Source organism: Sturnira hondurensis, unplaced genomic scaffold (assembly GCF_014824575.4).
Source record: "Sturnira hondurensis isolate 20B ecotype Veracruz unplaced genomic scaffold, ASM1482457v3 Scaffold0008196, whole genome shotgun sequence".
Lineage (NCBI taxonomy): Eukaryota > Metazoa > Chordata > Mammalia > Chiroptera > Phyllostomidae > Sturnira > Sturnira hondurensis.
This window is the reverse complement of record NW_028080827.1, coordinates 4404126-4432083: the sequence shown is the minus strand read 5'-3', so window position 1 is coordinate 4432083 and position 27958 is coordinate 4404126. Positions and strand designations below refer to the sequence as shown.

Below are 27958 nucleotides of genomic sequence, written 5' to 3'. Positions count from 1 at the left end.
CNCCCCCCCCCCCCCCCCCCCCCCCCCCGCCCCCCGAACCACCACAACCAAAGAGATTGGAGAGAAATGATGGTGTGAATCCTCCCTATTGAGACTTTGGATTGGAGAAGGTGAGTCCTTAGCTTCTCAAATTAGAATTTGGAACTCATTTTCCATAGAAATGATATTATGTAGTGGGTTGGATTCTATAGCACCACCAAATGGTAGTTCATTGAAGTGGTATACCTTAATGGTGTTTTACCCAGGCTAGTCTGGGAAGCTATTCTTTACAAGAAAGAAATCTGTGGAAGGGTCTATGTCTTCCAAATACCAAATCATAAACTTGGAAACAGACTCATGGAACATAACTTACTTGTGAGTTTGGTAGTGCTAGTATTTGTGTTTGATGTAGATGACTTGCAATTTTGGAACCCCAACCTAGATTATTTCAATTTTTATTTTACTATATTTTAAATTTCAATTTAAAATATATTTAAAATAATTTCATTTTCAATTTCAATTTTATTTTGAGGACTTATTTTTTTTTTATTTTTAATTTTCAGAGAGAAGGGAAGGAAGGTAGAAAAAGAGGGAGAGAAACATGAGTGTGTGGTTGCCTCATGTGCCCTTCACTGGGGACCTGCCCGAAACCCAGGCATATGCTTTGGCTGGGAATCGAACTGGCGACCCTTTGGTTCACAGGCCAGTGCTCAATGCACTGAGCCACACCAGCCAGGGCCTCAGCACAGACTATTTTCTCTGTTTGAAGGACTGGAACATCCTCACATTCAAGTTTTTAATTTTTTTCTAGAAACATTTGAAGAAATAAAAATGTAAAGATTCATATAAGATCATATATTGAAAATTACTACCATTTTTGGTTGAGAAAATCCAATCTGACCTCAATTCTAATTTGCATTGAGTAGAGTGGGAGGGAGGGAAGACGGGAAGCCAGTTTATCCATGGCGTTTCTAGTAACCCTGGGCCTGCCTTAGAACCTACCATCCGTCTTCTGTTTCCAGGTGTGAGAGGACTTACCAGCAGCACCATGAAGCTATGAAAGCCCAGATACGAGAAAGCCTGTTAGCAAAGCATGCTTTGGAGAAGCAGGAGCTCTTTGAAGTTTATGAAGCGACCCGCTTGCAACTTAGGTGAGAATAAAAGAGTTTAGCTGCCCTTGAATCTGTGAGACAATATTCCCCTGTTTTATAGTTTAGAGAAAATTGTGCTGCAGCCCTTGCATTTTTTTATGGTTCTTTACTTGCTGTTCTGTGTACCCAGGACTGAATTAGACAAGATGAATAAGGAGGTGGCTGCTGTGCAGGAGTGTTACCTGGAAGTGTGCAGGGAAAAGGATGATCTAGAATTGGCTTTCAGGAAGACCATCGAAAAGGAGCACCAGGCTCAGGAGAAGGTACCGTCCAAGTTCATATTGTGTTCGCTTGGTTTGATCTCTCCAGCCTCACTATTGTCATTGAATGACACCAATACACTTGTTCTCTCATGTGATGGGGAAGGCAGCCTCTTTACTTCTGGCTACTTTTTATATAATTAGTCACACTAATATAGCTCACAAAATACAGTTGAGATGATTATTAAACCCTTAGTAGAAATGGGCTCACATATAGGAGAAAATCATTCTTCCTTATCGATATATTCTAAGAGGCAGGAATGAATTCTGAAAATAAGAGTGGACCTAGTGACTGAGTCTGAAACCCAGGGGTCCTTGTTTTGCATTTACTTCTCGGCTACTCAGGCAGCCATATCCAGTCCTGTGAGCCCCGTACAAAGTATTTCCTTCAGAGACATTTTCCTCTGACCCATTTCTCTGTCAGTGCCTAAGCATCATTTTATTCTGGAGAGCAGAGGGAGGATTTGAACTTGGGTTTCGTGATGGAAGGTGGTGATGTGGAGGTTATGGAGGAGGAGGTCAGTGTTGGCGGGACCTTTTCTGGGAAATGAGGGCCACAGTGCACTCTCTACGCCTGTCTGAATCCTCCCAGTTTCCTTTGGTGAGTATCCAGGAGTAAAATCACACATAAAGAGTTGCCCCTCCTTTCTTCGTCCCTGCGCTGGCCAGAGCCTCATCCAGACACACATCTGACTCCCTCTTTGGACCAACTACAGACCACAATTTCAGAGCCACCTGCGTCAAGATTAGAAAATATTTTTAAAGGCCTGAGTAAATGTTTTATACAGAGATTTTTGAATACATTACCTTAAAGCAAACTGTTGCTACCACAGACTTAAAAAGAATAGTAAAGAGCAGGTGAGGAACTCAATTCATTTAATATTTTGATTATTTTCGAGTAGATTAATATGGTAAAAAATATGTCATGTATATCAGCTTCTAAAGGGAGCTGTTTTAGTTAGTACTGGCAGTATAATAGAAGAGATCTTAAATTACCTAGAAATTAAGGACTTAACTTTCAATAATGTTTTACAAATTAAAATAGGGAGATATCTAGTGTGATTCTTTTTAAAATATATATATAAATTGGCAAGAACATGAGCAATTCTCTCAAAGAAGTCATTCTTTTCAGGAATATATTTTCTGGTATTTTTTAAAAGAAACAACTTGGGCCCTACTGGTGGCTTGGTGGAGCACTGTCCCGTGCACCTGCAGGTTGTGGGTTCAATCTCTGGGGCCAGTGGGAGGAGACTGATCAGTATTTCCCTCAACTTGATTTCTCCCTCTCTGTCTCTCTCTCTCTGTCTCTCTCTCTTCCTCTCTGTCTCTCTCTCCCTCTCTGTCTGCCCCCCACCCTTCCTCTCCCTCCAGAATCAATAAAAACATATCCTAGGGTGAGGATTAAAAAAAAGTATGTGGTTGAAAAATTGTATTTTATATAATTAGTTGTAGTTAATAGCCGCTACTTCGATACTTCGGCTGTTGAGTGCTTGCCCAGGGGCAGGAAGGAAAGTCAGAAGTGCTATTTGGCCCTTCTGAAGAAACTTACAGGTTAAACTTACTTTTTACTTTAAAATTTAAAAATTGTCCTACCGTACAATTAACTGTTTATTATTATGTTTTATTGAATATGCTATTACAGTTGTCCTGCATTTTCCCACTTTGCCCTGCCTCCACCCAGTGCCCCCCACTCCCTCAGGCAATCCCCCCACCACTGTTCATGTCCATGGATCATGTGTATAAGTTCTTTGGCTACTCCATTTCCTATACTGTACTTTACATCTCCAGGGCTATTCTGTAACTACCTATTTGTATTTCTTAATCCCCTCACCTCTTCACCCATTCTCCCCACCCCCCCGCCCAAAATCTGGCAACTATCTGGTAACTAACTTCTTTTCTCTCTGGCTTTTAAGACTCTCTCTTTATCTTTAATCTTTGGTTTTTTAATTATTATGTGTCTTGGTGTGGACCTGTTTGCATCCATCTTATTTGGGACTCTGTGCTTCTTGGAGTTGCATGTGTATTTCCTTCACCAAATTAGGGAAGTTTTTTTTTCATTATTCTTTCAAACAGATTTCCAATTGTTTGCTCTTCTCCTTCTGGTACCACTATGATGTGAATGTCTACAACCTCCTGAAGTTGTCCTAGAGGCTGTTTATACTATTCTCACTTTTTTTGGATTCTATTTTCTTGTTGTTCCGATTGGTTGTTTTTTGTTTCCTTATGTTCTAAATAATTGATTTGATTCTTGGCTTCATCCACTCTACTGTTGTTTCCCTATTAATTGTTCTTTATTTTAATGAGTGTAACCTTTGTTTCTGACTGGGTTTTTTTTATACATCCGAGGTCCTCACTAAGTTCCTTGAACATCCTTGTAACCAGTGTTTTGAACTATGCATCTGGTAGATTGCTTATCTCCATTTTGTTTAGCTTTTTTTCTGGAGTTTTGATCTGTTCTTCCATTTGGGCCTTGTTGCTTTGTTTCTGTGTTTCGGCAGCCTCGCTGTCTTTGTTTTGGCAGCCTCCCTGTCTTTGTATTTGGTAGAGCCGCTTTGTATTTGGTAGAGCTGCTTTGACTCCATGTCTTGGTAGCCTGGCCTAATGTAGCACGTGACCTGTGGGGTCCAGTGGTACAGCCTCCCCTATCACCCAAGCTGGGTACTCAACCTTGGGCTGAGCATACCCCTCTCTTGCAGTTGAGCTTCGGTTGCTGTTGGCAGGTCAATGGGAAGCATTTACCCAGGCCTGTCAGCTTCAAAGACTGGCTGTGACCACTGACCACCAACCTCTACCCTCCATGGAGGATCAGCTGTGCAGGAGCAGGGTGGTGGTGCTCTGATGTGGTCTGTAGTTGTCCACTGGGTGCTCTGGCCCCGGGGTTTCCCAGGAGGTGCAGTCCAAGGTCAGCCCCCACCTGTGTTTTGCCTGGGGCATCCTTCTTGAGCTGTAAAGCAATCTGAGATGGCTACTACTTGCCCTGAGTTTGAGATTCCCAGGTGAAGCCAAGCTGTGAATGTAATCTGGCTGCTGCTAGGGCTCACTGAAGTCAGCTGTTGTTTGTTTCACAGGATTTAGGAGCCAACACCAGCCCATTATTATGGAAAAGAAGATTGAGTGGGTCTGGAAGTTGGGCAGGGTGGAGCCTCCAGTTACTGTGACATCTCCAATGTGGCTCAGTGTTAAGCAGGTTGATGGAGTCTCACATACCAGCACCAGCTTACTGGCTCTGTGGGGGGAGGGTTTAGCAAAGGGACATGGCCTTTGCTGGCCATGATGTCAGACACTTCAGTTTCTCCCTCTATGCCATTGGTGCCTTTCAAATTACTGCCCTTGTGGTGGAACTCAGAGGGAATGAGCCAGAGTAGATGAGCGCCTGTGTGTGTGTGTGTGTGTGTGTGTGTGTGAGAGAGAGAGAGAGAGACAGAGACAGAGACAGAGACAGACAGACAGAGAGTGAGTTCTTTAAGAGGAACTGTTTGGGGCTCCAGAAGTTTCTTCCACTGACTCAATTCCCCACTGGTTTTTGAAGCCAGAAGTTGTGGGAACTTACCTTCCTGGCCCTGGAATCCTGGTCTGGGGGCCTGGTGTAGGGCTGGGACTCCTTGCTCCCTAGATAGATCTCCTGAATTTTTATCCACTGCACATAGAAGTGAGACCAGCCCATTCTGCATCTGCGTCTCTCCCAGTCTGGATGGATGTGGTTTCTTTAATTCCATAATTGTTCGACTTTCATTCAGCCTGATTTTGTTGTTGTCAGACTTCCAATTCAGCTTGATTTCTGATGTTCCTGAGTGATAGTTGTTCTTTATTTTAGTTGTAATTTTGACATGGTTGTGAAAAGAGGTCAAGCATGTCTCAAATAAACTCATTTAAAAAATTTTTTTTTCTTGTTGTTGTTTAATCATAGTTGTCCTCATTTTTCCCCCATTGCTCTCCCCTGCCCTGCCTACCCACCTCCCACATTCAATCCTCCCCCCATTGTCCTCATCCATGAGACCTTTCAAATTAACTCATTTTTAAATTTAGTGTACAGTTCTATACATTTTAACAAATGTATAAAAGGATCAGAATACAGAACAGTTTCATCACCCTAAAAAGAAGACTTGTGCTATCCCTTTGTAGTTATACACCCCACACTTAAAGGGCCAGTGTACTTAAAACATGAGAAGTTTAATTCCTTTCTTCTCTTTGTTTTTTTATATTTATGTTTATACATACACACGGGGGTCCAGCACAAATAATGCCCCTTTTTCATTATAAAATCATAAACATGTTATTGTGTAACATAATATTATACTCAAGCACACCATATGATACTTTAGGTGAAATATTCAAATTAAAACTATAAACTATTAACACCCATATTATTACCATACCAATCACACTGAAGCATGTCTTACTTCTGCTAGATATGTATATGTATATAAGCTCTTTATAAGGCTTAGGAGGCTTTTTTCTTTTTTAAAAAATATTTTATTTGCCCTGGCTGGTGTAGCTCAGTGGATTGAGTGTGGGCCTATGAACCAAAGGGTCGCTGGTTCAATTCCCAGTCAGGGCACATGCCTGGGTTGCAGGCCAGTTCTCAGCAGGGGACACACGAGAGGCAACCACACATTGATATTTCTCTTTCCCTCTCTCTTTCCCTTCCTTCACCTCTAAAAATAACAAATAAAATAAAATAAAATAACTAAATAAAATAAATAAATAAAATCCTCTTATTGATACTTAATATCAATAAGTATCAATTCGATCCCTGTATTTGTTCATTTTTAGAGGGGAAGGGAGAAAGAGAGAGAGAGAAACATTAATGTGTGGTTGCCTCTCAGGTGCCCCCTACTGGGAACCTGGCTTGCAACCCAGGCTTGTGCCCTGACTGGGAATCAAACTGGCGTTTCTTTGGTTTGCAGGCTGGTTCTCAATCTGCTGAGCCACATCAGCCAGAGTAGAAGTCTTTATAAGCCAGTCAGAATAGAACTTCTTTAAATTTAAGAGACTTTAATTATTTTATATCCTCCAGAGGTGAGTAAAGATATGCCAGTCTATTTTCCTATGCTATATTTCACACTCACACAACAGAAGAGTGTTATTAAAATGTGGAACAAACCAAGGAACTTTTGGGGGGAGCCCTCCCCTAAGGGGCATAAGCCATTTTTCCTGTGGCTGAGCTTTAGGTTGGGAACTTAGTCTGGATACAGATTTTTTAAGACATTCGGCACCAGGAGTCCAAAGTTGTATGGAAAATGTTTCATGTGTGCTCTTTTCTTTTTTTTTTTTAAGATTTTATTTATTTATCTTTAGAGAGGAAGGGAAGGAGAGAGGGAGAGAAATACCAATGTATGGGGGCCTCTCGTGCTCTTTTCTGACACAGGTATTGAGTCCAGCTAGGGGTTAAGTAGGAGCTCAATTCCAAGTTTTAGGGATTTTATTAACAGACAGAACTTTCCTTACATTACCCTGGCTTGGTCAGAGAAAGGAGAAAAAAGTCATCCACAGAGAACCCTTCAAACAGATGTTTAATATTCCCATTCATAATGCCATACCTATACATGTATTTCATTATGATACATGCTAAGTCAGTCCTTATGAGGACTGACTCAGAAACCTTATGAGGTAAAGGTTTTTGCTGTTCAAGCCATGCCAAACAAGTTTAAATGTTTTTAAACTGTTCAAATATTTCTTTACCTTTAGTGCCAAAACTTTCTGAATTAGGTATTTCGGTCGTATGTTCAGATGGCGGATCCCTATACCCAGTGAATCTGTTATTTTTCCTCTGTAAAGAGAGGGAAGCAAGGTTTTCCTCACTGGTGAATTGCATGCAAAAATGGCCAGACCTTTCTCTTATGCCTGAATGCTTGTCCCCTTGTAATGTGACTTTGTGGCTGTTCGCAATAAAAGGTAGAGTTTGTTTTTAATCCTTGAATTTGATCTTTGTCACATGACTGACTTTGGCCAATGGGATACTAGCAAATGTTATGCAAAAGGAGGCCTAGAAAGCATTGGTGCGTTGGGGATTTTGGGAGCTCAATGCTCAGGAAACCTGTGACCACCAGCAGGGGTATGATCTGGGATGACCTGTTGGATGGTGGCACTGGTGATCGAGTCATTGCCATTGTCCTCGCAGACACCAAACTAACCAGAAGACATGCGAGTGAGGCCGTCTTAGACCATGTAGTCCCAGTTACCGGCAGAGGTCAGCTGAACTGGCTTAGACCAGAACCATGCCCCATCTGGCCTCAGAATTATGAGAAGTAATAGAGGTTTGTTGTTTTAAATCACTAAATTTTGGCTTAGTTATTATGTAGCAAATTAATGTATATGCCCACAAACAGAAAAAATTGGTAGCAGTCTGCTACTGTGGGTCAAAAGGAAATGCAGATGCAAATGGAAATAACTCCTGAGGGTTAGACTTAGACAGATAGGAAAATTTGAGGATTTCTTCTACAATCAAATAATAACAGTGACATATGATGTGATATGGGACAACTGTCTTAACCATGTGGTTGAGACTGCCCCACAGTGAGGACAGCTGCAGTCCCGTGACCTGACTGTGAAGAAATGAGTCCCTCAGTCACCAGAGACCTTCTGAACTCATACGGCATAACATAGAGATCATCCTCTTGGCACGTATGTGCCAGTGGCAGAGAGGAATCAGATGGCAATTGAGGCAGGCTGTGAACCAGAAAAAACCCAGACAGCCAGGTAGTCAGGAATCAGAAATAATACCAAAAGCGATGTAAAGCGAAAGCGCGGTGGCTGTGCGCACTAGTGTGTGAGGTGCACCTCTCCGGCCCTGCGGGCTGTGGGCTGCAGTGTGTGACTTCTCACGGCATCTCAGTGGGACCTCCAGAAAACTGTTTCTGAAAATTTTCAAGCAAACTCCCAGAGGTGATTTTGACTCCAAGTAGGGTTTTATTTATAATAGTATAACATAATGCAAGGGATTCCGTTTTTCAGATGAATGGGGTTCCTAGAATAGAGAATGTTGTGTGAATAGTTCACAAACTGACACTTGACAGTTCTTGTTCGATAATGCTTTAGCTAGTTTTGATAAAAAAAAATTGTTTGTCTTTGACAGTGAAATAACCAATTTGGATTTATCACAGGATGCATTGCTTTTAGTTTAGAGCAGTAATTTTTGGCTTATCTCAAGAAAGAAGGGTTTCAGAAATGTTATTTTTTCTGGGCTAAGATATCTAATGAATCCCCCGATGGGTGGAGTATAAACATAAATGTGAGTTTCACTTATTAGATTTTTTTCTTTTAATAGAGCCATCGTAAATTTTTTAATCCAATATTTGAAATGCATGCAGGTCTTTACAAGCAATTTGTTCAACTGGTTGACTTAGCATTTGGGAAGATCATTTGTCTCTGTTGCTGCTTTCTATTATATGCATATAGGCATTATTTTATAAGTTTAACTTGAGAATAGTAGTGTTGTACAGAGATAGTTACTTGCATTTTGTTGAGAGACACAGTTGTTGCAGCAGAGAAGAAAATATAAGGGAACTGTGGGTGGAACTTGAAGAAAACTACCAAGATACCCTTATGATGGGTAAGTAAAAAAGCAAGTGGTAAAAAACCAAGTGGCTAAAAAAGAACAAGAAACTGATACTGAACAGCAAGTTTAAAATGAAGTGAAGTTACTGTATTTTTAGGACTATAAGATGCACCAGACCATAGGATGCACCTATGTTTTAGAGGAGGAAAACAGGGGAAAATTTTTGAAGCAAAAATTGTAAAATATTTAATAACCTGTGACCCCACTCCACTGCTGCCCCCCTCTACTCCCAGTGAGCCAGGTAAGTCACATTCAGACTATAAGACGCACTCCTCCCATTTCTTCCCAAATTGGGGCAGGGGAAGTGCATCTTATAGTCCAAAAAATACTGTAGCTAAAGCACACTGGGATAAGGAACAGAAAGAGGCATGGGTTAAAATTTCTTTTTAGTTACCGTTTAAAAAGTATACTAACTGTTGAGAGAAAATGTTTCCTGAATATTCACATAACTTTTCATTGTCGAGTAGATAATCACTCATTATATGTGCTTCTTAGGATTGGGCTATTGGTAGTTTATGCCAATTTTATTTAAAAAGAATCCCCCACCCCACTTGATTCTTCAACCCAATTTAGGATTTAATTTTTTTAGGGCGCTTTTTGATTTTTTTAAATGAAACCATGACCTAATTTTATATTGTGAAATGATTCTGGTAAGTTGAAAATCTGAAATTGACAAATAAACACCCGCGTTATGGATTAGAAGGAAGAAGTAATGACTGGGTAGGCTCAGACACAAAATATTGCTTCTTTACCTAATAGCAAATTGATTAGGAAATGCTAACAGCATTCTAGAACATTAAGAACCAAATTATCTTAAAAACTGAGTTGGAAATGAAATACATTCTGAAGCTTATTTAAATTTAGTTTCTCCTACGCACTTGATTGCTAATAATTGGGGTCAGGGACATCTGAATTTATCTAATGTTTTGCCTTCATTCCTTATTACCCATCCCCTCCCACTAATGGCATTTCATTAATCTCATGCTGTGGTATGGCACCTAAAATTATTTCTACTAGTCATTTTTAATATAAAATATGTATTACGGGATATATATATACATATATACATATATATGTATATATATCTCCTGATATATATTTAAAATCTGGATGGCACGAAACAAATCCTCTGTGTTTACACTGGTGCTTAGTCAGATTTGCTAACCAGTTATTTATGAGGAGGATGGGGGGATGAGATAGAGAGCTAATGTTACTGTCTATCAGGAGATCAGAGACTGCTACACAAGACAGCCACTGCAAGTGACACAGTACAGCCAGGGTCTGGTAGCCAGGGAAGCAATTTGAGAACCCTGGATCCCAGGTGGGTGCGAAAAAGGAAAGGGAGAAGCAAATTTCATTGTTTTTGCAGTTTTGCCTAAGATTGATTGTGTTTGTATCCATCCTACTACGCTGTTGAAAGTGGAAATCATAAGATAGAAGAACACCTCCCCCTCTTGAATGCCCATTCTAATCAGGAGAATTTAATACCATAACAAACAAGATTGTAATGTGTTCTAGTGAGTAAAATTAGGTTCATTAATTAGACGTACTCAGTGCCTGCATTGTGGAAAACCTTGTGTTGATGAAAAAACATGTATTATTATTATTATTATTTTGTTATTTACTGATTTTATTTCTTTTTTCCAAAATGTAATATAATTTAATTTAAAAAAATTATAATAATATGCTATTACAGTTGTCCTGATTTTTCCCCTTGCCCCCCTCCACCCAGTACTGCCCCCTCTCTCAGGCAATCCCCACAACATTATTCATGTCCACGGGTCATGCGTTTAAGTTCTTTGGCTACTCCATTTCCTGTGCTGTACTTTACATCCCCATTGCTGTTCTGTAACTACCTGTTTGTACTTTTTAATCCCCTCACCTCTTCACCCATTCCCTTAAATCCATCAAAACCCTCTTTGTATCTATGATTCTGTCTCAGTGCTTCTTGTTTGCTTAGTTTGTTTTTTAGATTCAATTGTTGATAGATATGTATTTATTGTCATTTTATTGTTCATAGTTTTGATCTTTTTAAGAAATAAGTTCCTTTAGTATTTCATATAATAATGGTTTGGTGATAATGAACTCCTTTAGCTTTGCCTAGTCTGGGAAGCACTTTATCTGTCCTTTAATTCTAAATGATATATTTGCTGTGTAGAGCAAATCTTGGCTGTAGGTCTCTGCTTTTCATGACTTTGAATATTTCTTGCCCGTTCCTTCTAGCCTGCAAAGTTTTTTTTGAGAAATCAGCTGACAGTCTTATGGGTACCCCCTTGTAGGTAACTACCTCTTTTCTCTTGATGTTTTTAAGATGCTCTCTTTATTTTTAACCTTTGGCCTTTTAATTGTGATGTGCCATGAAGTGAGCCTCTTTGCACCCATCTTGTTTGGGACTCTGTGCTTCCTGGACCTACATATCTATTTCCTTCCTCAATTTAGGGAAGTTTTCTTTCATTATTTTTTCAAATAGATTTTCAATTTCTTGCTGTTTCTCTTCTCTTTCTGGCACCCCTATGATTCGAATGTTGGACTTCTTGAAGTTGTTTCAGAGGTTGCTTATACTATTCCCATTTTTTTGGATTCTTTTTTCTTATTGTTTCTGATTGGTTGTTTTTGCCTCCTTATATTCCAGATCATTGATTTGGTTCCCAGTGACCCAAAGCTGGTTGCTGCTAGTTCAGGGTGTGGGGTCATTTAGTAAGAGGTATGGGCGTTGGGGGCTCACTGATATCGGGTGTTGGGCAGTTTGAAAAGATTCAGGAAGTTGTGAAGCCTGAGCCAAGACCAGCCATTCATTTGGAAAAGCCAGTGTTAACTACTTGGGTGGACCCGTAAGTTGGGTGGGATGGAGCCTCAGGGATCTCCTGGGCAGGGCAAACTGTGTTAGCCAGATTAACGGAATCTCAGATATGCCACCACATGCCAGCTCTGTGGCTCTTTGTGTGGGCACGTTCAGAAAAGGGACAATTCCCCTCTGCCCACTGCTTTTCTGTCTGGGAGAAAGCTGTTCCTGGCTCTCACCTTGATGCCAGGCACTTCAAGTTCCTAAATGACATTGGTGTTTTTCAAGCTGCTGCCCCAGTGGTGGAGCTCAGAGGGAGTGAGCCTGAGTAAGTCCATGTCTGGGTTCTTTAAGAGGAACTGCTTGGGACTCCAGAAGTTTCTTCTGCCGACTCAGTCCCCATTGGTTTTTGCAGCCAGAAGTTACAGGGACTTCTCTTCCTGGCACTGGAACAATGGGCTGGGGTGCCTGGTGTGGGGCTGGGACTCCTTGCTCCGGAGATAGATATCCCTCCCAAATTTTTCTCCGCCACACATGAGCATGGGACCAGCCCATGCCCTGTCTCTATGTCTCCTACCAGTGTGGATGGATGTGGTTTTTTTAACTCCATAGTTGTTGGACTTCCATTCAACTTGATTTGTGATGGTTCTGAGTGATGGTGGTTTTATATTTTAGCTATAATTTTAATGTGGTTGTGTGAGGAGGTGAGCTGTGTTTACCTATGCCTCTCTCTTGACCAGAGGACTGTCCAAGGACTGTCCTTGACTGCCCAGGGACAATCTTGATTTTGGAGAGAGGGAGAGAGAGAAATAGAAACATTAGTTATTCTACTCATTTATGCATTTGGTTGGTTCTTGTATATGCCTTGACCAGGAGTTGAATTGCAACCTTGGTGTATTGGTATGATGCTCCAACCAACTGAGTTACCCAGCCAGGGCTGGAAAAACACATATTGATAGCAAAAGTTTTTTTCCTCCCCTCCTCTCCCCTCCAGTCTCTCTCCCTTTTTTCCCCCCTACCTAAGGAGAGAGTAAGGGAGGGAGAAAGAGAGGGAGAGAAACATTGAATTGTTGCCTCCCACATATATCCTGACTGGGGACTGAACCTGTAACCTAGGCCATATGCCCTGACCCAGGAATCAAACTGCATCCTTTTGGTTTATGGGACAACACTCAACCCACAGGGCCATCACTGCCATGGTTATCATGCTGTCTTTGTATTGGCAAGGTCAAAGCCTCCAGCTGCTTGCATCTTGAGGGCAAGATAGCCTGACTTTACACAACATAGATCTCCCATGTGATTTATGTCACGTAGAAAAGGTCAAAGAGTAATTTTCAGGGTTCACTTGAGACTACATTTCCACAGACTGAATTTCAAAACCTCATGTAATGATTACAACAATGTGTAGATGGTTTTCAGACACAGCTGTGGTTGCTTTTTTGGCTATATTCTAGTTTTTACTAATGATTATTTGAATATTTTCTTCTCATATGATTTTTCTTTTGAGAACAGATGAAAGAAGAACTTACTCAACAGCTCGAGAAGGAATGGCAATCCAGGCTGGATCAGACTGTGCTGGCAATGAAGAAGAAGGCCTCTGACTGTTACAGCCAGGCTGACCCAGGAGCCGCCACTGACGCTCTTTCCCAGAAAGCGGTGGCAGTCTCTAGAGAAGAACAGGAGCAAGAGGTCCAGCAAGATGTAGAGCAAGAAAAGGAAACAGCTGTCAAGGGGGCCTTGAAGAAACTTGAGGTTGAGTTGGAGCTCAGATATTGTGAAAACATTGCCAAACAGGTAATAGGTTTGTTTTGGTAAAATTATTGCAACTGCTCGTATATTACCAAAGCCTATGAAATGCTATGTGTTCATATGAAATTGAACGTGCTCATAACTTCATACTTTAGACGTTGCGTGCATTCTAGGGTAGAGAACACCTACGTGGTTCTGAACATTTTCTTCATGATGTTTCTCTTTAAAACTGTTGCCCTTGCTGTTTCTATATTCTTTCAGTTGGCTCCTCTGAGGTCACCTAAGCATTCAGGTACTCGAGGTTAAAGGTGTTGGTTTTACAGCTGAATTAAACACAGTTTTATTATGAATCTTTCATGTCTAACTTTATAGAAAACATTTCACTAAAGCAGTTATAGATAAGCAAGCTTAAGGGAATAAGGTATTTGCAATATTTGTGTTGAGACTTGTGGAACTGAATGTGCAGGCATGTTCCTTAAGTGGGGCTTGGTCTACAAAGCCTCATTCTGCCCCAAAGCCGTGGCATTGCCTCCCCTGGACGCACTCAAAACGCCAGCTCACTTTTAACTGGCTTGTCGCTTGGTTTCCAAGAAACGTTGTACTGAGGAAGGTATAGCTCTGTGTTAACAGAATAAAGATGAGCTATTTGTTTTATCTATATTATCAATTATAGTATTTCTCGAATTTTTTGGCCTCAGTTTACCTCTGCATAAGAAACTGTTAAAAAGCTAGACTACTCTGGCACATGTTCCGTTGGCTGTTTGAGCAGGGACACCATCACCTAGTGTGTTGCCTGGAGAACTGTACTGTTTCCACATGGCACAGTAGGAGTAGGAGAGACTAATGATGTCTCAATATTATTTTCAAAATAGTTCTGACCTCACAGACCATCTGATAGGGTTTCTAGTCTTTAGATGTTTTTCTGGAACCTGAATATAATATTTATTGTGTATGTATTATTTAGAAACATTACTTATTAACTCTTAAGGTAATAACCTAAAGTAATGTTTAAAAATACACTCAGCTTTTGCATAAATACTTGAAATTCTGCTTATTTGTTAAATTGTTCTCCCTGATTTTAAAGGGCATCCTTAAAGTCTGGAAACATAGGCAAGTATATGTGATGGAATCAAGGATATCTTCAATCAATAAAAAAATAATTTCTGAAATGTTTACTGTAAGACTTGAATAGAGTAAGAGAATGTTCTTTAAACAAACAGACATGTTTGAGGGTTCAGCTTTGGTATTTATAAAATTATAGATCTTGTGAAGAAAAACAAATAGCATAATATAGTTGAAAGGAAATTGTTCATAATTACTTTTTAAAGGATATATATGTCTATAGGAACCATATCTTTTCCCCATAGTTTAAACACTTTGAAGTTTACCTGTAAATGTATTTAATATTTCGGTGAGAATTACGGCCTCTTGTCAACTGAGCTTTTGCGTGTGTGCATGGACGTATGCACGTGTGTGTATTTCAAAACAAGAGAGTAAGGAATGGTTAGTTAATAAGTGATCTGGTGGAAATTTGTGACAGATTTATAAACAGATGACCCTTATAATTCATCAAGTCTTAAATTTTTGCCTCAGTTGATGTATTACCCTTATTCTTTAGTCACAGACTCATTCATGATAGTGGGAAAATTTGCCAGGTGTAAGGCTCTAAACTCTATAGGTGCTTGTACACATGCATGCATGTGAGTGGGTGCATGTATGCATAGGGCTGAGGGTGGAGGAGGTGGTGGCTGTACCAGTGGGGCAGCAGCTGGCCCCAAGCAGCCCTCCTGCAGTGGCATGTACTTGGGACAGTATGGGAAATGCAGAACAGAAGGATCCAGTTCTGTTGTTTGGGGTAAGGTGAGGTGTTCGGAGCCAGTTATGACTGTGATGCAGTGCAGTGTGAAATGCACATGATGTCATAGTTGCTGTTGGCAAATGTGATCCTTTTGAAATTTTATACTTCCCTTGACCCCTTTCTCCTGCAATATCCTGCAGGTAGAAACAGCTGTGCAAAATGCTCGTCATCGATGGCTACAAGAACTACCAGAGCTCGCAGAGTATAAAGCCCGTGTAAGAGCAGAACAGAAGAGGTGGGAAGAACAGCAAGAGATCTCTGTGGCCAAACGGGTAAGAATGCTCCTGGAGGAGGCTTTAGGAGGGCCCCTCTGCCACCCTCTCCTCCCATCTCAGTCCTGGGAATTCCTGTCTGCTCATAGGGTTGTTGAAGGATTTATATGATGATGGAAGTTAACTATTAGCTCAGAGCCTTGCTAGTAGTACCTGTTCTCATCTTCATCAAGTTGTTCAAGGGGAGAGAATGTATGTAGGGTCTTGAAACTCACATAATCAGGAAGATAACCTTACCTGTGAAACTGAATTTCACTCTGTCTTGCCAGATCTTTAGGAGAAATTGAGGAGAGGCATTTCTCTGTTTATTAGCGATACAATAATATTCTTTCACATGCTTAAAGATTGTGTTTTTGTGCTGGGGCAGTAGTCTTATAATATATTTTCCTTGGTAAACACCCAATCCAACTCTCCTTTCCAGAGATGTCAGGTTCCTTGACTCTAATCATTTATATTCTCCCAGCTTGGTTTGTAAATTAATTCTAATCAAAGTGCCGTGAAACTGAACTTCAACACAATGATTCTAAAATGTATTTGGAAAACTAAAAGGACTAAAGATTTTTTTAATGTAGAAAATAGGTGGTAGTCCAGCCCTTACTCACAATATATGGGAAAGCAACAATTCAGACAGTATATAGCTCCACAAATACAAATTCTTTTTTATTCAGTAAAATACAGACTTCAGAGTTAGGCCCAGCTATGCATAAAAACTCAATAATTATGTCAAAACAACAAAATGATGAATAATATTATAATAAATATTCTTATGACAGGCAGAAAATACTTTGGAAAAATTAAGTTTTCTCATACCCTGCATCACAATAAAATCTGGGTTAAAGGGTTATTTTTAAAAAAATTGACATGTAGGTTGATTAAGGAGTTATTTTTTAAAAATTAAGTTGAATATTTCAGATGCACATTGTAATACATTTTGAAGCAACAGACACAGTAGGAAAGATAAAGTAATAGGATAAAATATGTACAAACATTTCAAACCTTTTTTGTAATAAGAGCATGATAAAATAAGGAAAATAAATGAATCAAATATGAGAGACATTAATACTAATATATAAGAAAAGCAAGCATCTATAAGTAAGTGTGCCAAACATACGAACAAATAATGTTCAGGAGAATTCCAAACATCAGAAAACCAGTGCAAACACATTCATATCTACCACTTCGGAGACGTGCAAACTAGATCAAAGTTAAGGTGCCATTTTGTGCTGCGCATACAAATCCTCTCTTCTTAACTGTCATGTGCAAAGCATGGTAGATCGTAGTGTCAAGCATATACTCCTCTCCCAGTGTCACAGTCGTTTCGGAAAATAATATGCAGAACAGACATTTTGAAGGATTCATATATTGTATTCATGCTTATTCCTCAAATGAAGAAAATAATTCAGTGTAAATAAAAATCTATTTTAATATATTTTAAAGTTATGTGGAAGTACCTAAGTGTTTGTTATACTATTCTCTATGCTTTTTTTAGTATGTTGACACAGTTCCAAAGGAAATTTAGGAGGGAGCGAGAAAGAGGAAATGGTCTTAGGGTGTGCAGATGGGTCTCAGAGCTGAGAAGTCTAGAGGAGCAGTGCAGTGCGGTGGAATACAGGAAACAGGCAAGAGATCCTTCCTCGAGAACACAGCGGGCCTGAGGGTGTGCGGAAACACAGAAACAGAGGGCGGTGAGCAGGCTTAAGAGTCACCTGGAGTTCGTTAAGTCAGATTCCTGGGCTCTACTCCTGGAAATTCTGCTTCGGTGGGTCTGGAGTGAGTCCTGAGAATTTGCATTTCTCACCGGCTCCCAGGTGATGTGACACACTGCCAGTCTTTGGACCACACGTGGGTAGTAGTCACTCTATTCTAGGTGATTATTCAGCCACAAAGCCTAGTGCAAGCATGTTGGGCATCAGTGCTCAAACCAAAGGAAGTGGGTCAGGTCCAATTTCATAGCATTGGCCGTAGAGTTCTTGGAGGCTTAGAGTGATCCTCAAGGCTGTGGAAATGTAAGGCCAATTTCCAGAGTCCATAAGTAGTCAGGTTGGTTTGGTGGTTCCCAAACTTTGCTGCACATTGGAAAAACTTGAGGATCTTTTTTAAAAATGCCGTTTTCTGGCTCCCACTCCCAGACTTTGTTTTGATTGTTATGGCGTAGGCCCTGGGCACTGGGATTTTTAAAAGCTGCTCAGTTGATTCTCATGTGCAGCAAAGTTGGGAACCACTGAGTCAATAAATACCGTCCGAGTCTCCCTGTAAGACTTCACGTGAGAGGATGTGCACTTTCAGTGAGACATCCTCTCACTGAAAGAGGATGTCAGCCAGCCATCCTGGCCCATTTGGATGTCCCAGCCATCCAGATTCCGTGGGATCCACCACCTCCACCCAAGCCACCTAGGAGTGATTTTCAGGCATCATTGCAACATGAACTGTTTTCTCTAAAGCATTCTTTAAACATGTTTCATACACTACTGAATTATTCTGCTGGAAGCAAATGAACTTTACTGTGAATTCCTTTGTAAGGCTCATCGTAGGTACTGGGTTCATCTAGTAAACTTCAAATGCAGTTACTTCAAAAACTTTTTATTATGTGCAACTTGTTTAGGAGCACATACTATCGACTAAAGGTATGTAAGGTGTGTTTGTAAATCTGTATTGGTAAAGATGTTTGCTCTCATTACATAATAGAAAATTTAGTAAGCAGATAGCCTGTCTCCACATTCAGAGCATGTATGTAGTATTAATTACAGCAGTGACCACTGACAAGGCCATGCCTTTGGAGTAGCCCATTTCTTTTACCACTGTTGTATTCTGATGACTTCTCTGGATTCAGTCAGGGAATGTTAGAAGTAAAAGGGACTCAAGGTCATTATCCAGTTTGCTCATTATATAGATGAATACAGTTAAATGCTAAACAGATTGACTTTTCCAAGGACAAGAAGCCAAAAGCAATAATAGCTACATATCATTATTGAGTCCTTATTGTTTGCCACAGTCTGGGCTAAGTACTTTAAATAAATAGCTTAGCTCCTTGTCATTTAATCCTAAAATGACTCTCTCAGGTGAGCATGGTAATTATCCCAATTTTATTGGTGAGGAAACTGAGGCTCAAAGATGTGGAGGACTGGGCCCGAGGTTCCCACAGCGGTTGGTCTCCAGAGCCCCTCACAGAAACAGGGTCAGAGCTAGAGCCGGGTGTTCTGATTCCGTTACTTTCCGGTTACATACTCTGATTTTCTGCGATCTAATATTTCTGTTCCATTATAAAACAATATTAATTTAAGGGGGAAAACCAACTTTTTCTGTTTGCTATTGTCATTTAATGAACTTTTCTAACCACTAAAATTGCATTAAAATACACTTATGTTTGTCAGCAAGTGATAATGCAGGTATATGTTAAATTCCTAAATAATAGCAAGATTTCCTTAGGAGGCTGCTTTTGCTTCATGTGAAAGATCATTTGTTTGGGGGGCTTAGATAAAATTTGAGATTGCTTCCGCATTAAAAACTGATATGGGTTTTTTCTAAAGTTGCTTTTGAATAATTATATCATTACATATTTTTTGTCAGTTTAAATTTCTAGCTCATCAAGAAACTGATATTTTGTTGATGTTTTTAAAAATGTTTTATTGTTGATGCTGTAATAGTTCTCTGAATTTTTTACCCACCTCTCTTCAGCACGCCCAACGCCCTGACTGTCTCAGGCAGTCCCCACACTGTTGTCTGTGTCTGTGGGTCATGCACCTGCGTTCTTTGACTAGGCCTTTCACCTTCTTTCAAACAGCCCCGCCACCCTCTCCCCTCTTATAGTTATCAGTCTGTTCCGTGTTTTTGTGCCTTTGATTCTATTTTGCTCCTTAGTTTTATTCATTAAATTGCACATAAAAGTGAGATCACATGATATTTATCTTTCACTGACTGGCTTATTTCACTTAGCATGACAGTCTCCATGTCCATCCATGCTGTTGCAAAAGGTAGGAATTCTTTTTTTCTGCTGTGTAGTATTCCATTGAGTAAATGTACTGCAAATTGTTTTTATCCACTCACCTACTGATGGGCACTTAGGCTGTTTCAGCAGTTGGCTATTGTAAATAGTACTGCTGTGAACGCGGGGCTGCATAGGTTCTTTTGAATTGGTGTCTCGGGATTCTAAGGGTGTATTCTCAGAAGTGGAGTTGCTGGGTCAAAAGACAGTTCCGTTTTTAGTTTTCTGAGGAAATTCCATACTGTTTTCCACAGTGGCTGCACCAGTCTGCATTCCCACCAACAGTGCACTAGGGTTTCCTTTTCTCCACAACCTTTCCAGCAGTTGTTTGTTGATTTATTAATGATAGCCATTCTGGCAGGTGTGAAGTAATATCTCATTGTGGTTTTAATTTGCATCTGTCTTATGGTTGGTAACGGTGAGCATTTTTTTATATGCCTCTGGTCATTTTATATGTCCTCCTTAGAGAAGTGTCTAATCAGGTCCTTTGCACCTTTTTTAATTGGGTCGTTTGTCTTTCTGGTGTTGCATTATATAACTTTTTAATATATTTTTAATATTAATTTTTTGCTACCTGAGATATCTGAAATTTTACTGCTTATGTTTTCTTCTAGGATTTTTATAGTATTGCAGTTTATATTTAAGTCTTTTATCCAACTTGAGTTTATTCTCTTGTATGGTGTAAGTTGGTGGTCTAGTTTCTTTCTTTCTTTCTTTCTTTCTTTTTTTTTTTTTTGCATGTAACAGTCTAGTTTTCCAATGCTCATGTATGGAAGACACAGTCCTTACTCCATTGTATGCTCTTGGCTCCTTTGTGAAATGTTAATTGACCAGAAAGGCATGGGTTTATTTTTGGGCTCTCTATTCTGTTCCATTGATCTATAGGTCTGTTCTTATGCCAGTACCAGGCTATTTTGATTACAGTGGCCTTGTAATATTCCTTGATATCGGGTATTGTGATTCCCCCAACTTTGTTCTTCTTTCTCAAGATTTTTTGAGGCTGTTGGGGGTCTTTTTTGATTCCAGATGAATTTTTGAAATATTTGTTCTAGATCTGTGAAATATGTCCTTGGTATTTTAATAGGAATTGCATTGAGTCTATAGATTGCTTTGAGCAGTAGGACATTTTAATACTGTTAATTCTTCTGAACCATGAACATAGTTCCACTTATTTGTGTCTTCCTCAGTTTCTTTCTTCAGTGTCGTACGGTTTTCTGAGTACAGGTCTTTTACCTCCTTGGTTAAATTTATTCCTATACACCTTATTTTTTTTGTTGCAATAGTAAATGGATTTTTTTTTAGTTTCTTTTCCTGGTAGTTCATTATTGGTGTATAAAAGTGCCACTGATTTCTGATTATTGATTTCCATATCCCAATACTTTGCCAAATTTCATTTATTCAGCCTAGTAGTTTTTTGGTGGAGTCTATAGGGTTTTCTATGTACAGTATCATGTCATCTGCAAATAATGACAGTTTTACTTCCTTCTTTCCAATCTGGATGCCTTTTATTTCTTCTTTGTGTGTAAGTGCTATGGCTAGGATATCCAGCGCTTCATTGAATAACGATGGTGAAAGCAGACATCCCTGACTTGTTCCTGATCTTAAGGGGAACGCTTGTCGTTTTTGCCATAAGATAAAATGTTGTGTGACTTAAACTGAAGAAAAGATTCTTAAGTATAGTGTAAGAATATTTTAGGGATAATGTTTTACCTAAATTCACTGTTTGCCTTTAAGTTTGTTTTTAAATCTCTTACTAAGTTCTCTTATTAACCCAAATTGTTACTTTAGTTAAATTTTTTATTAATGAGGAGAATTAAATGTACATTATTATGTCCTTTAGATATCACTTGCTGTTTCTGAAGCTAAAGAGAAATGGAAAAGTGAACTTGAAAATATGAAGACAAATGTAATGCCTGGAAAGGAATTGGAAGAGAAGATTCATTCTCTTCAGAGAGAGCTAGAATTAAAGGACAAGGAAGTCCCTGTGATTGTTAGGGCTGAGTTGGCTAAGGCCTGGAGTGAATGGAACAAAGAAAAACAGGAAGAAATTCTCAAAATTCAAGAACAAAATGAGCAAGATTACCGGCAATTTTTAGATGATCATCGAAATAAAATTAATGAGGTGCTTGCGGCTGCCAAAGAAGACTTTCTGAAACAAAAAACTGAGCTGCTTCTTCAGAAGGAGACAGAATTACAAATGTGTCTAGACCAGAGTCGCAGAGAGTGGACTATGCAGGAAGCCAGGCGGGTCCAACTGGACATCCATCAGTATGAGGAAGACATTCTGACTGTCCTTGAACTTCTCTTAGAGGATACACAAAAGGAGCAAGTCCGTGGTTCAGAGAACAAGCAACTTTCAGACCTTGTGTTGACTTGTTCTTCAAAATGGGTATCTGTGCGGTATTTTGAAAAACTAAAGGGCTGCATTCAGAAAGCATTTCAAGATATAGTCTCCCTACTTAAAGAAGATACCAAGTCAGAATGGTCAAAGGTATGTTCCTGAGAAGTAAAAAGACCTACTAATATCAAGGATGATTGTAGATGTTGCATATGGTAGTTTTTTGTTTCATTTTACAGTTTAATAGATGTAAGACTTGTGTGGTTTTTTTTAACCAGTGATATAAAAAAACTTTCTGTAGCAATCCAGAGGATTGTGGGGTTTTTTTATTTTTATTTTTTTGCCAAAAACTCTACTTCTTCATAGTGCCATAAATATGAGGCAGAGCTTTTAGCCTAGAGATACTCCCCCCCCCACCCCCCCAAAAAGTGCTGTACATTGTAGGAGCCTAAGATTTCAGAAACTGAATGACTCTCATTCCTATTTTGGTTTTTGGGCATTCAAGAAATATGCATCATTAAACTAGGGCTTCTTAAGAGCTTCTAAAGTATTTAGAAACCTATTTCTTGCCCTTGAGAAATTTATGTCTCATGTAGGCAAAATACCAACCAAGTACAAAGAATATTGATGTAGAAACAAGCAAATAGAGGTGTAGCTCACTCACACAAAACTATTCTGTTTACGTACTATATATATATATATATATATATATATATATATATATACACACATGTATAATGAATTAGTTGTATTCTTTTAGCTGCATAAGTACTTTCTGACATAAGCTTTTAGTTCGTGAAATAGTTGATAAAGTCAAAATCTTGCTCCTTTATGATTAAAGAAAGTAGGCATGTGTGAAAAATCCAGAATGATAATCTAGGCATTGTGATTCAGCTGATTTCAACATTTGGAATTCGAGGAAGGAAAAAATGCCAGTATTATAAGGTTTGTCTGGTAGAAGAATTGAGATCTGTAGCATGATTAAAGATTTTCAAGGCAAGGATTAAGCATTTGATATTAATATCTTCTGGAAAGACTTATAAGCTAGGGAAAAAATCTGAGTCTAGTTAGTATGTGGGGATAACCAGCTTACTGCCTTGGGTAGTCATATAGTATCATTGACCATCGGGAAAAGAAAGTACAAATTCCTTGGGTTTTGCCTCATTCCTTGGGTTTTGGTAGGATGTACGTGTTCAGTTTGGCCTTTCCGCAGCCCAGAAGTCTAGAGCTGAAAGGACCTGGAAGATCAGTCCACCCCATCCTGTTTCACTCCAGTTGATATTTTTAATTCTTGATTTCACAAAGATGTTACTACTTAGTAGTTGCTTTCAATTTAAGAGTAATTGGGTAAACTACTTCCCATGAATACTGTTTATAATACTTTACTGAGAATTTTGGGAAAAATAGATAATTAAAATAAGAAGAATTATGTATAGGTGGTTTTAATGATGAGAAGTGATGGGAAAATCACATTATATATGCTTTCAAGTTTGCTTTCCTAAAAGGTAATCTCTGCTATAAATATCAAGAAAAATCTAACACCTTTTTTTACCATTAATATATAATCAAACTTGAGGTCCCTTAATAGGGCTTATAATTGTGCAAACAGTATAAGATCATGTGTATGACTTAATGTGGCTTACTTGTCAATGGCGACAGAATCATGTAATTTGGCTAAGAACTTAGACTTTTGTGGCTTTGGGTGGGATCAGATTCCATTCCTGAGAAGAGGGTGGCTTTGAAATGCCTAATCTGGCATTTGTCATAAACTAATACTTGATTTTTGCTGTTTTAAAGCTAACTCATTTCAGAACCTTGATATAAAGCAGTGATTATAAATTTGTAATATAAGTGCCATAAAAGTGAAGAGCTATGATCGATTTATTAAATCTATAGTTTTTGCAACTGTTCATGAACATTAAAACAGGAAAGCTGATCAGTATACATAAAAAAGTCTCATTAAAATAACTTAGATGATCAAAAGTTTTTTTAAAATGGAAAGGATGAAATGAATTAAAAATCCAGTCTCCGAGGAAAAGAATGCCTCATCAATGCAGTATGAATTGATACAGTAATTCTTAATGGATACGAGAAAAGAGAAATATCAATTGAAACAATATTTTCAAATAAAACGTAAGGATGTGCATTCTATCTTTTCTTACCACCAAAGTCAAGTCAAAGCTAAGACAAAAGGGTTGCTGCTTCTCACCTTTTATTTTATCTTAGCTTTTCTTCAGTTTTGAGGAGACACTGGAAACATTGACTGCCTGTGGGCTCCACTTTGATTCCTCCTTTCCATGTCCTTTTGAAAGCTCAGAATTTGCCTTTTCTCTGTAACTGCCGATTTCTGCTTTTGTTGGGCATTGTAAGTAGCTTTGCTGACAGTCAGTTAAATGAGTTTTTCATCATCAAAATCAAGGCTTCTAGAATCAAGCATATAAAATGTGTTTTACGTAATTAAGCAAGACAGCCCTTTCCAGATCACTCTTTGGGATTCAGTAGTTGTCCAAAATCTGAAAATATTGCCTTAAAAGAATCTCACCATTAATTAGCTTAGTAGCTCTGTTGCCTGTAACAGGGTCCAGAATGCAGTAAGTGTTCAATACCTGTGGGTGGAGAAATGGTCTTGTGCAAGATGTTTTATGACCAGGTGCACCTCGGTTTCTCTCTTTAACATCGGAATTCAACCGGCCTTCCTTACAAAATGGCAGGGGATATTAAAGAGTTTGGGAACTTATAGCATACTATGTAAGTTAAAAACATTTTGTTTTTTACTCTTGTTACTTTAAATTCATGGAAGGCAAAAGATGGACGTTACAGTTCCTAGGGAATTTGATTCCTGCTGCAGTGAAAGTGTTTTGGATTTTCAAGAACAATTTTGATTTTACCTACTCTGTCCCATGGTTGATCACATAAACTATTAAATCCCTTAAATTCATATAGATCTTCCATCTGTCTCATAGTGGGCCAGCAGCTCTCTGCCAGAGGATGTTCTAATTTGGAAAACATTGTCATCAGAGACTAGTTCATAGTAATGACACTATTCACATGAACACTATAAAAAATACTGGTGACAATTTAGGCAGGTTTTTATCAGGCATTATTTTTTTAAGGAACATGTTTAATATTAGCATGTTAAATAGTAGGCATTAACTATGAAGATATTCTGTTTCAGAGCAACATGGCCAAGGTCTATAAAGACCCTGGCACGGGTGTCACTGGCAGAGGAGACCCTGGAGTCCTGGTCGCCCTTCCCACACCCGCTTCTGGACATCATGCTCAGACCTTGACCTTGCAAGACCCAGAAGCAGAAGCTGGTAACGGGGTTTGATTCTTAATGATCTTTGTTACACCCATAACCACAGTTCTGGAGGGTGACTTTGAAGAGAAGAGAAGATCAAAGGTGTATCATAGTTTTTGAGCAAACACATGTGTAATATTACCCCTATTCAATGTGTATCCACCCCACCAATTTCATTTTGCATTTGGAAGACATGGTTGCTTTAGGCCCTCTTCTGTCTTTTCATGGCCTTCCCTCCATTCAAAGTGATTCTGATTAGGAGGAGAATAATGAGAATTTTAATAGACCAGTCTTGTTCCTATTCCCTGGCTTTAATGAGAAATCAAGTTTTCACATAAAAGAATTGCCAAATAGCTGAGACTTTTTATTTCAAATTATTCATCAATTTTAACCTTTCTTTTTAAAAGTTGGAAATGATCCTGAAGTGTGTTAGGTGTTTTCTGATGGATTTGTGAGTTTCTTGAAGGCAGGGTCAGTGATTATATCTCTTCCTCCCCAGCATATGTCAGAGTGAATGGCACAGTTCCTTGAATAATTTGATGAATTAACAGTGTAACTTTTCCTTAATGACTTTGAGCTGTCATTGTGAACAAGTATTAGCGTGCTGTGCTGCATCCCCTTGAGGTATTCAGAACTCACCGAGGAATACAGGGCTTAGATTCCTGCTGCCTGAGATTTTTGTGCTAGAATTGGCGTATCTCTTCTCAGCTCTCATTCTGTTGCAGCCTGCTGCTTCCCCTGCATACACTTACACATTCTTCCTGATTGTAACTGGAAAAGAACTAAGAATTGCCAGAGCAAAATGCAAGCACTAAGCCAATAACCTTGGTTTTCACTCATTTTTAATTCAGTAGACAGTAGTACCAGAACCTGAGAGAACCAGATTTTCTTAGGAGAATCTGTCTCACCTAAGAAATTAGTCGACAGTTATTTTTCCTCATTGTTCTTAGACCCTTTCCCTTACTTCTAGGTTCCGGGTGGCTGAGAATATCTAATTGCTAATTAGATGCATGGTAATACCACCTTAATTTGTATCTTGCTTTTTACTGAGGATCGTGTTTTATTTTGTGAAAGAGGTAGTTTTAGTTAATATTGGGCTTTGGGAAGTCCTTTCAACATGGAAGAAGTATTTTGAACTAAGTGAGATGAGACTATAAAAGGATATATTTTTCTTTCTTCAGTCTTTTTTTCTACAAACACATTAATAAATCCATTAAATAATCCAAAACACATAGTAAGAGATAAAGTCCTTTGCAATCCTACAAGTGAGTGCCACTGTTGACTGGTTGTATTCTTCCAATATTGCATTATTTTTTAAAAGCAATTTAAACATTAATTATGGAATTCTTGACATGTGCAAACAGTATATATCATGCTTATGTGAATGATGAAGGCCAACAACCAGGAACCTGCTGTCAGAACAAGAAACAGAACGTGACCTGTACTCTTACGGACTGCTGTGCGTTTCACCGTGGTTTCATTTGGACACCTTCACCACACCCTGAGGCTACAGTTATTCTCATTTTAAAAATTATTCTTTTGCTTTTCTTTGTGTTTTAATCAAGTATAGGTACCCTCAAAAGGCTATTGCTTTACTTTGTGTGTCATTTAACATCGTAAAAATGGTTTAATACTTGTAATCTTTGTAACTTGCCTTTTCTACTTAATATCAAGCATCCAAGATTTGTCAGTGTTAATGCATATAGCTCTAGGTCATTCATTTTCACTGCTGTATAATATTCCATTGTAAGACCATGCAATAATTTATTTACTTTCTTGTCGATGGGCATTTGCCTGGTTTTTAGTTTTACAGCAGTGTCTTAAGTGAAGAATATAAAGCAGTGTATGGCACCAAAGTGATGCTCTATTCTTCAATGCTTATGAACATAAATGCCACCATTTAAATGAAACTAAAAAGTCAGGAGAGAGCTAACATAAATGCCACCATTTAAATGAAACTAAAAAGTCAGGAGAGAGCTAAGAATAATATCGCTGGACCAGTGATTTTATATCAACATACTGGACATTGGCTTCTGAACCCGTGCTAGTTGGCATTTCTGCTTTATGATAATATCAGTGATATTAATAGTAATAATCCTAGTAATAATAGTAATAATAGTAAAAATGACACATTTTTGTGTCATTTTTATTTATTAAATTTTACAGATTCTACATGTTACTATATATTACTGATAGCCACAGTGATTATTGCATACTTGCTCCGTGCCAGGTTCTGTGCCAAACAACTTTATACACTTATACCTCCTGGTAGTTTTAAATCATTTTTTTTCATTTGGAAATGACTTTAAGCTTACAGAAGAGTTGCAAAAATAAAAATAGTTGCAAAGAGCACTCATATACCCCTACCTAGATACACCTATTGCTGACATCTTACCCATTTTGTGTTCTTCTGTGTGCATGTGGATGCACTGTTTCATTTTGTCCTGAACCATTTGTGGCTAAGTTATACACATTGCGCCCTTTTACTCCTAAGTGCTTCAGTGTGTATTTAAAAAAAAGAATTTTTCTTGCATAAGCTTATGAGGACACTGAATTTAACATTAGAGAAAATACTCTGTCAGTCTGCTGTTTATATTCTAGCTTTGCCAGTGATGTCTTTCATGGCATTTTCCCTCCGGTACAGGACTTGTCTGGGTTCAGGTGTGTGTTTTCATGTCACGTCTCTTTAATTTTCTTTCATTTAGTATATTAGGATATTTCCACAACT

At 38.8% G+C, this 27958-nt stretch overlaps 1 protein-coding gene across 3 annotated transcripts in view; it reads left to right on the top strand.

The window, feature by feature from the left end:
* Positions 1 to 27958, top strand: part of CEP152 (centrosomal protein 152) — a 93169-nt gene that overhangs the window by 50873 nt on the left and 14338 nt on the right. For all 3 annotated transcript variants that reach the window (XM_037054588.1, XM_037054586.1, XM_037054587.1), the window contains exons 16-21: positions 1002 to 1130; positions 1261 to 1393; positions 13243 to 13524; positions 15478 to 15609; positions 21432 to 22082; positions 25105 to 25246. In XM_037054588.1, the coding sequence (XP_036910483.1) occupies positions 1002 to 1130; positions 1261 to 1393; positions 13243 to 13524; positions 15478 to 15609; positions 21432 to 22082; positions 25105 to 25246 (1469 nt within the window). The remainder of the gene's footprint in view (positions 1 to 1001; positions 1131 to 1260; positions 1394 to 13242; positions 13525 to 15477; positions 15610 to 21431; positions 22083 to 25104; positions 25247 to 27958) is intronic.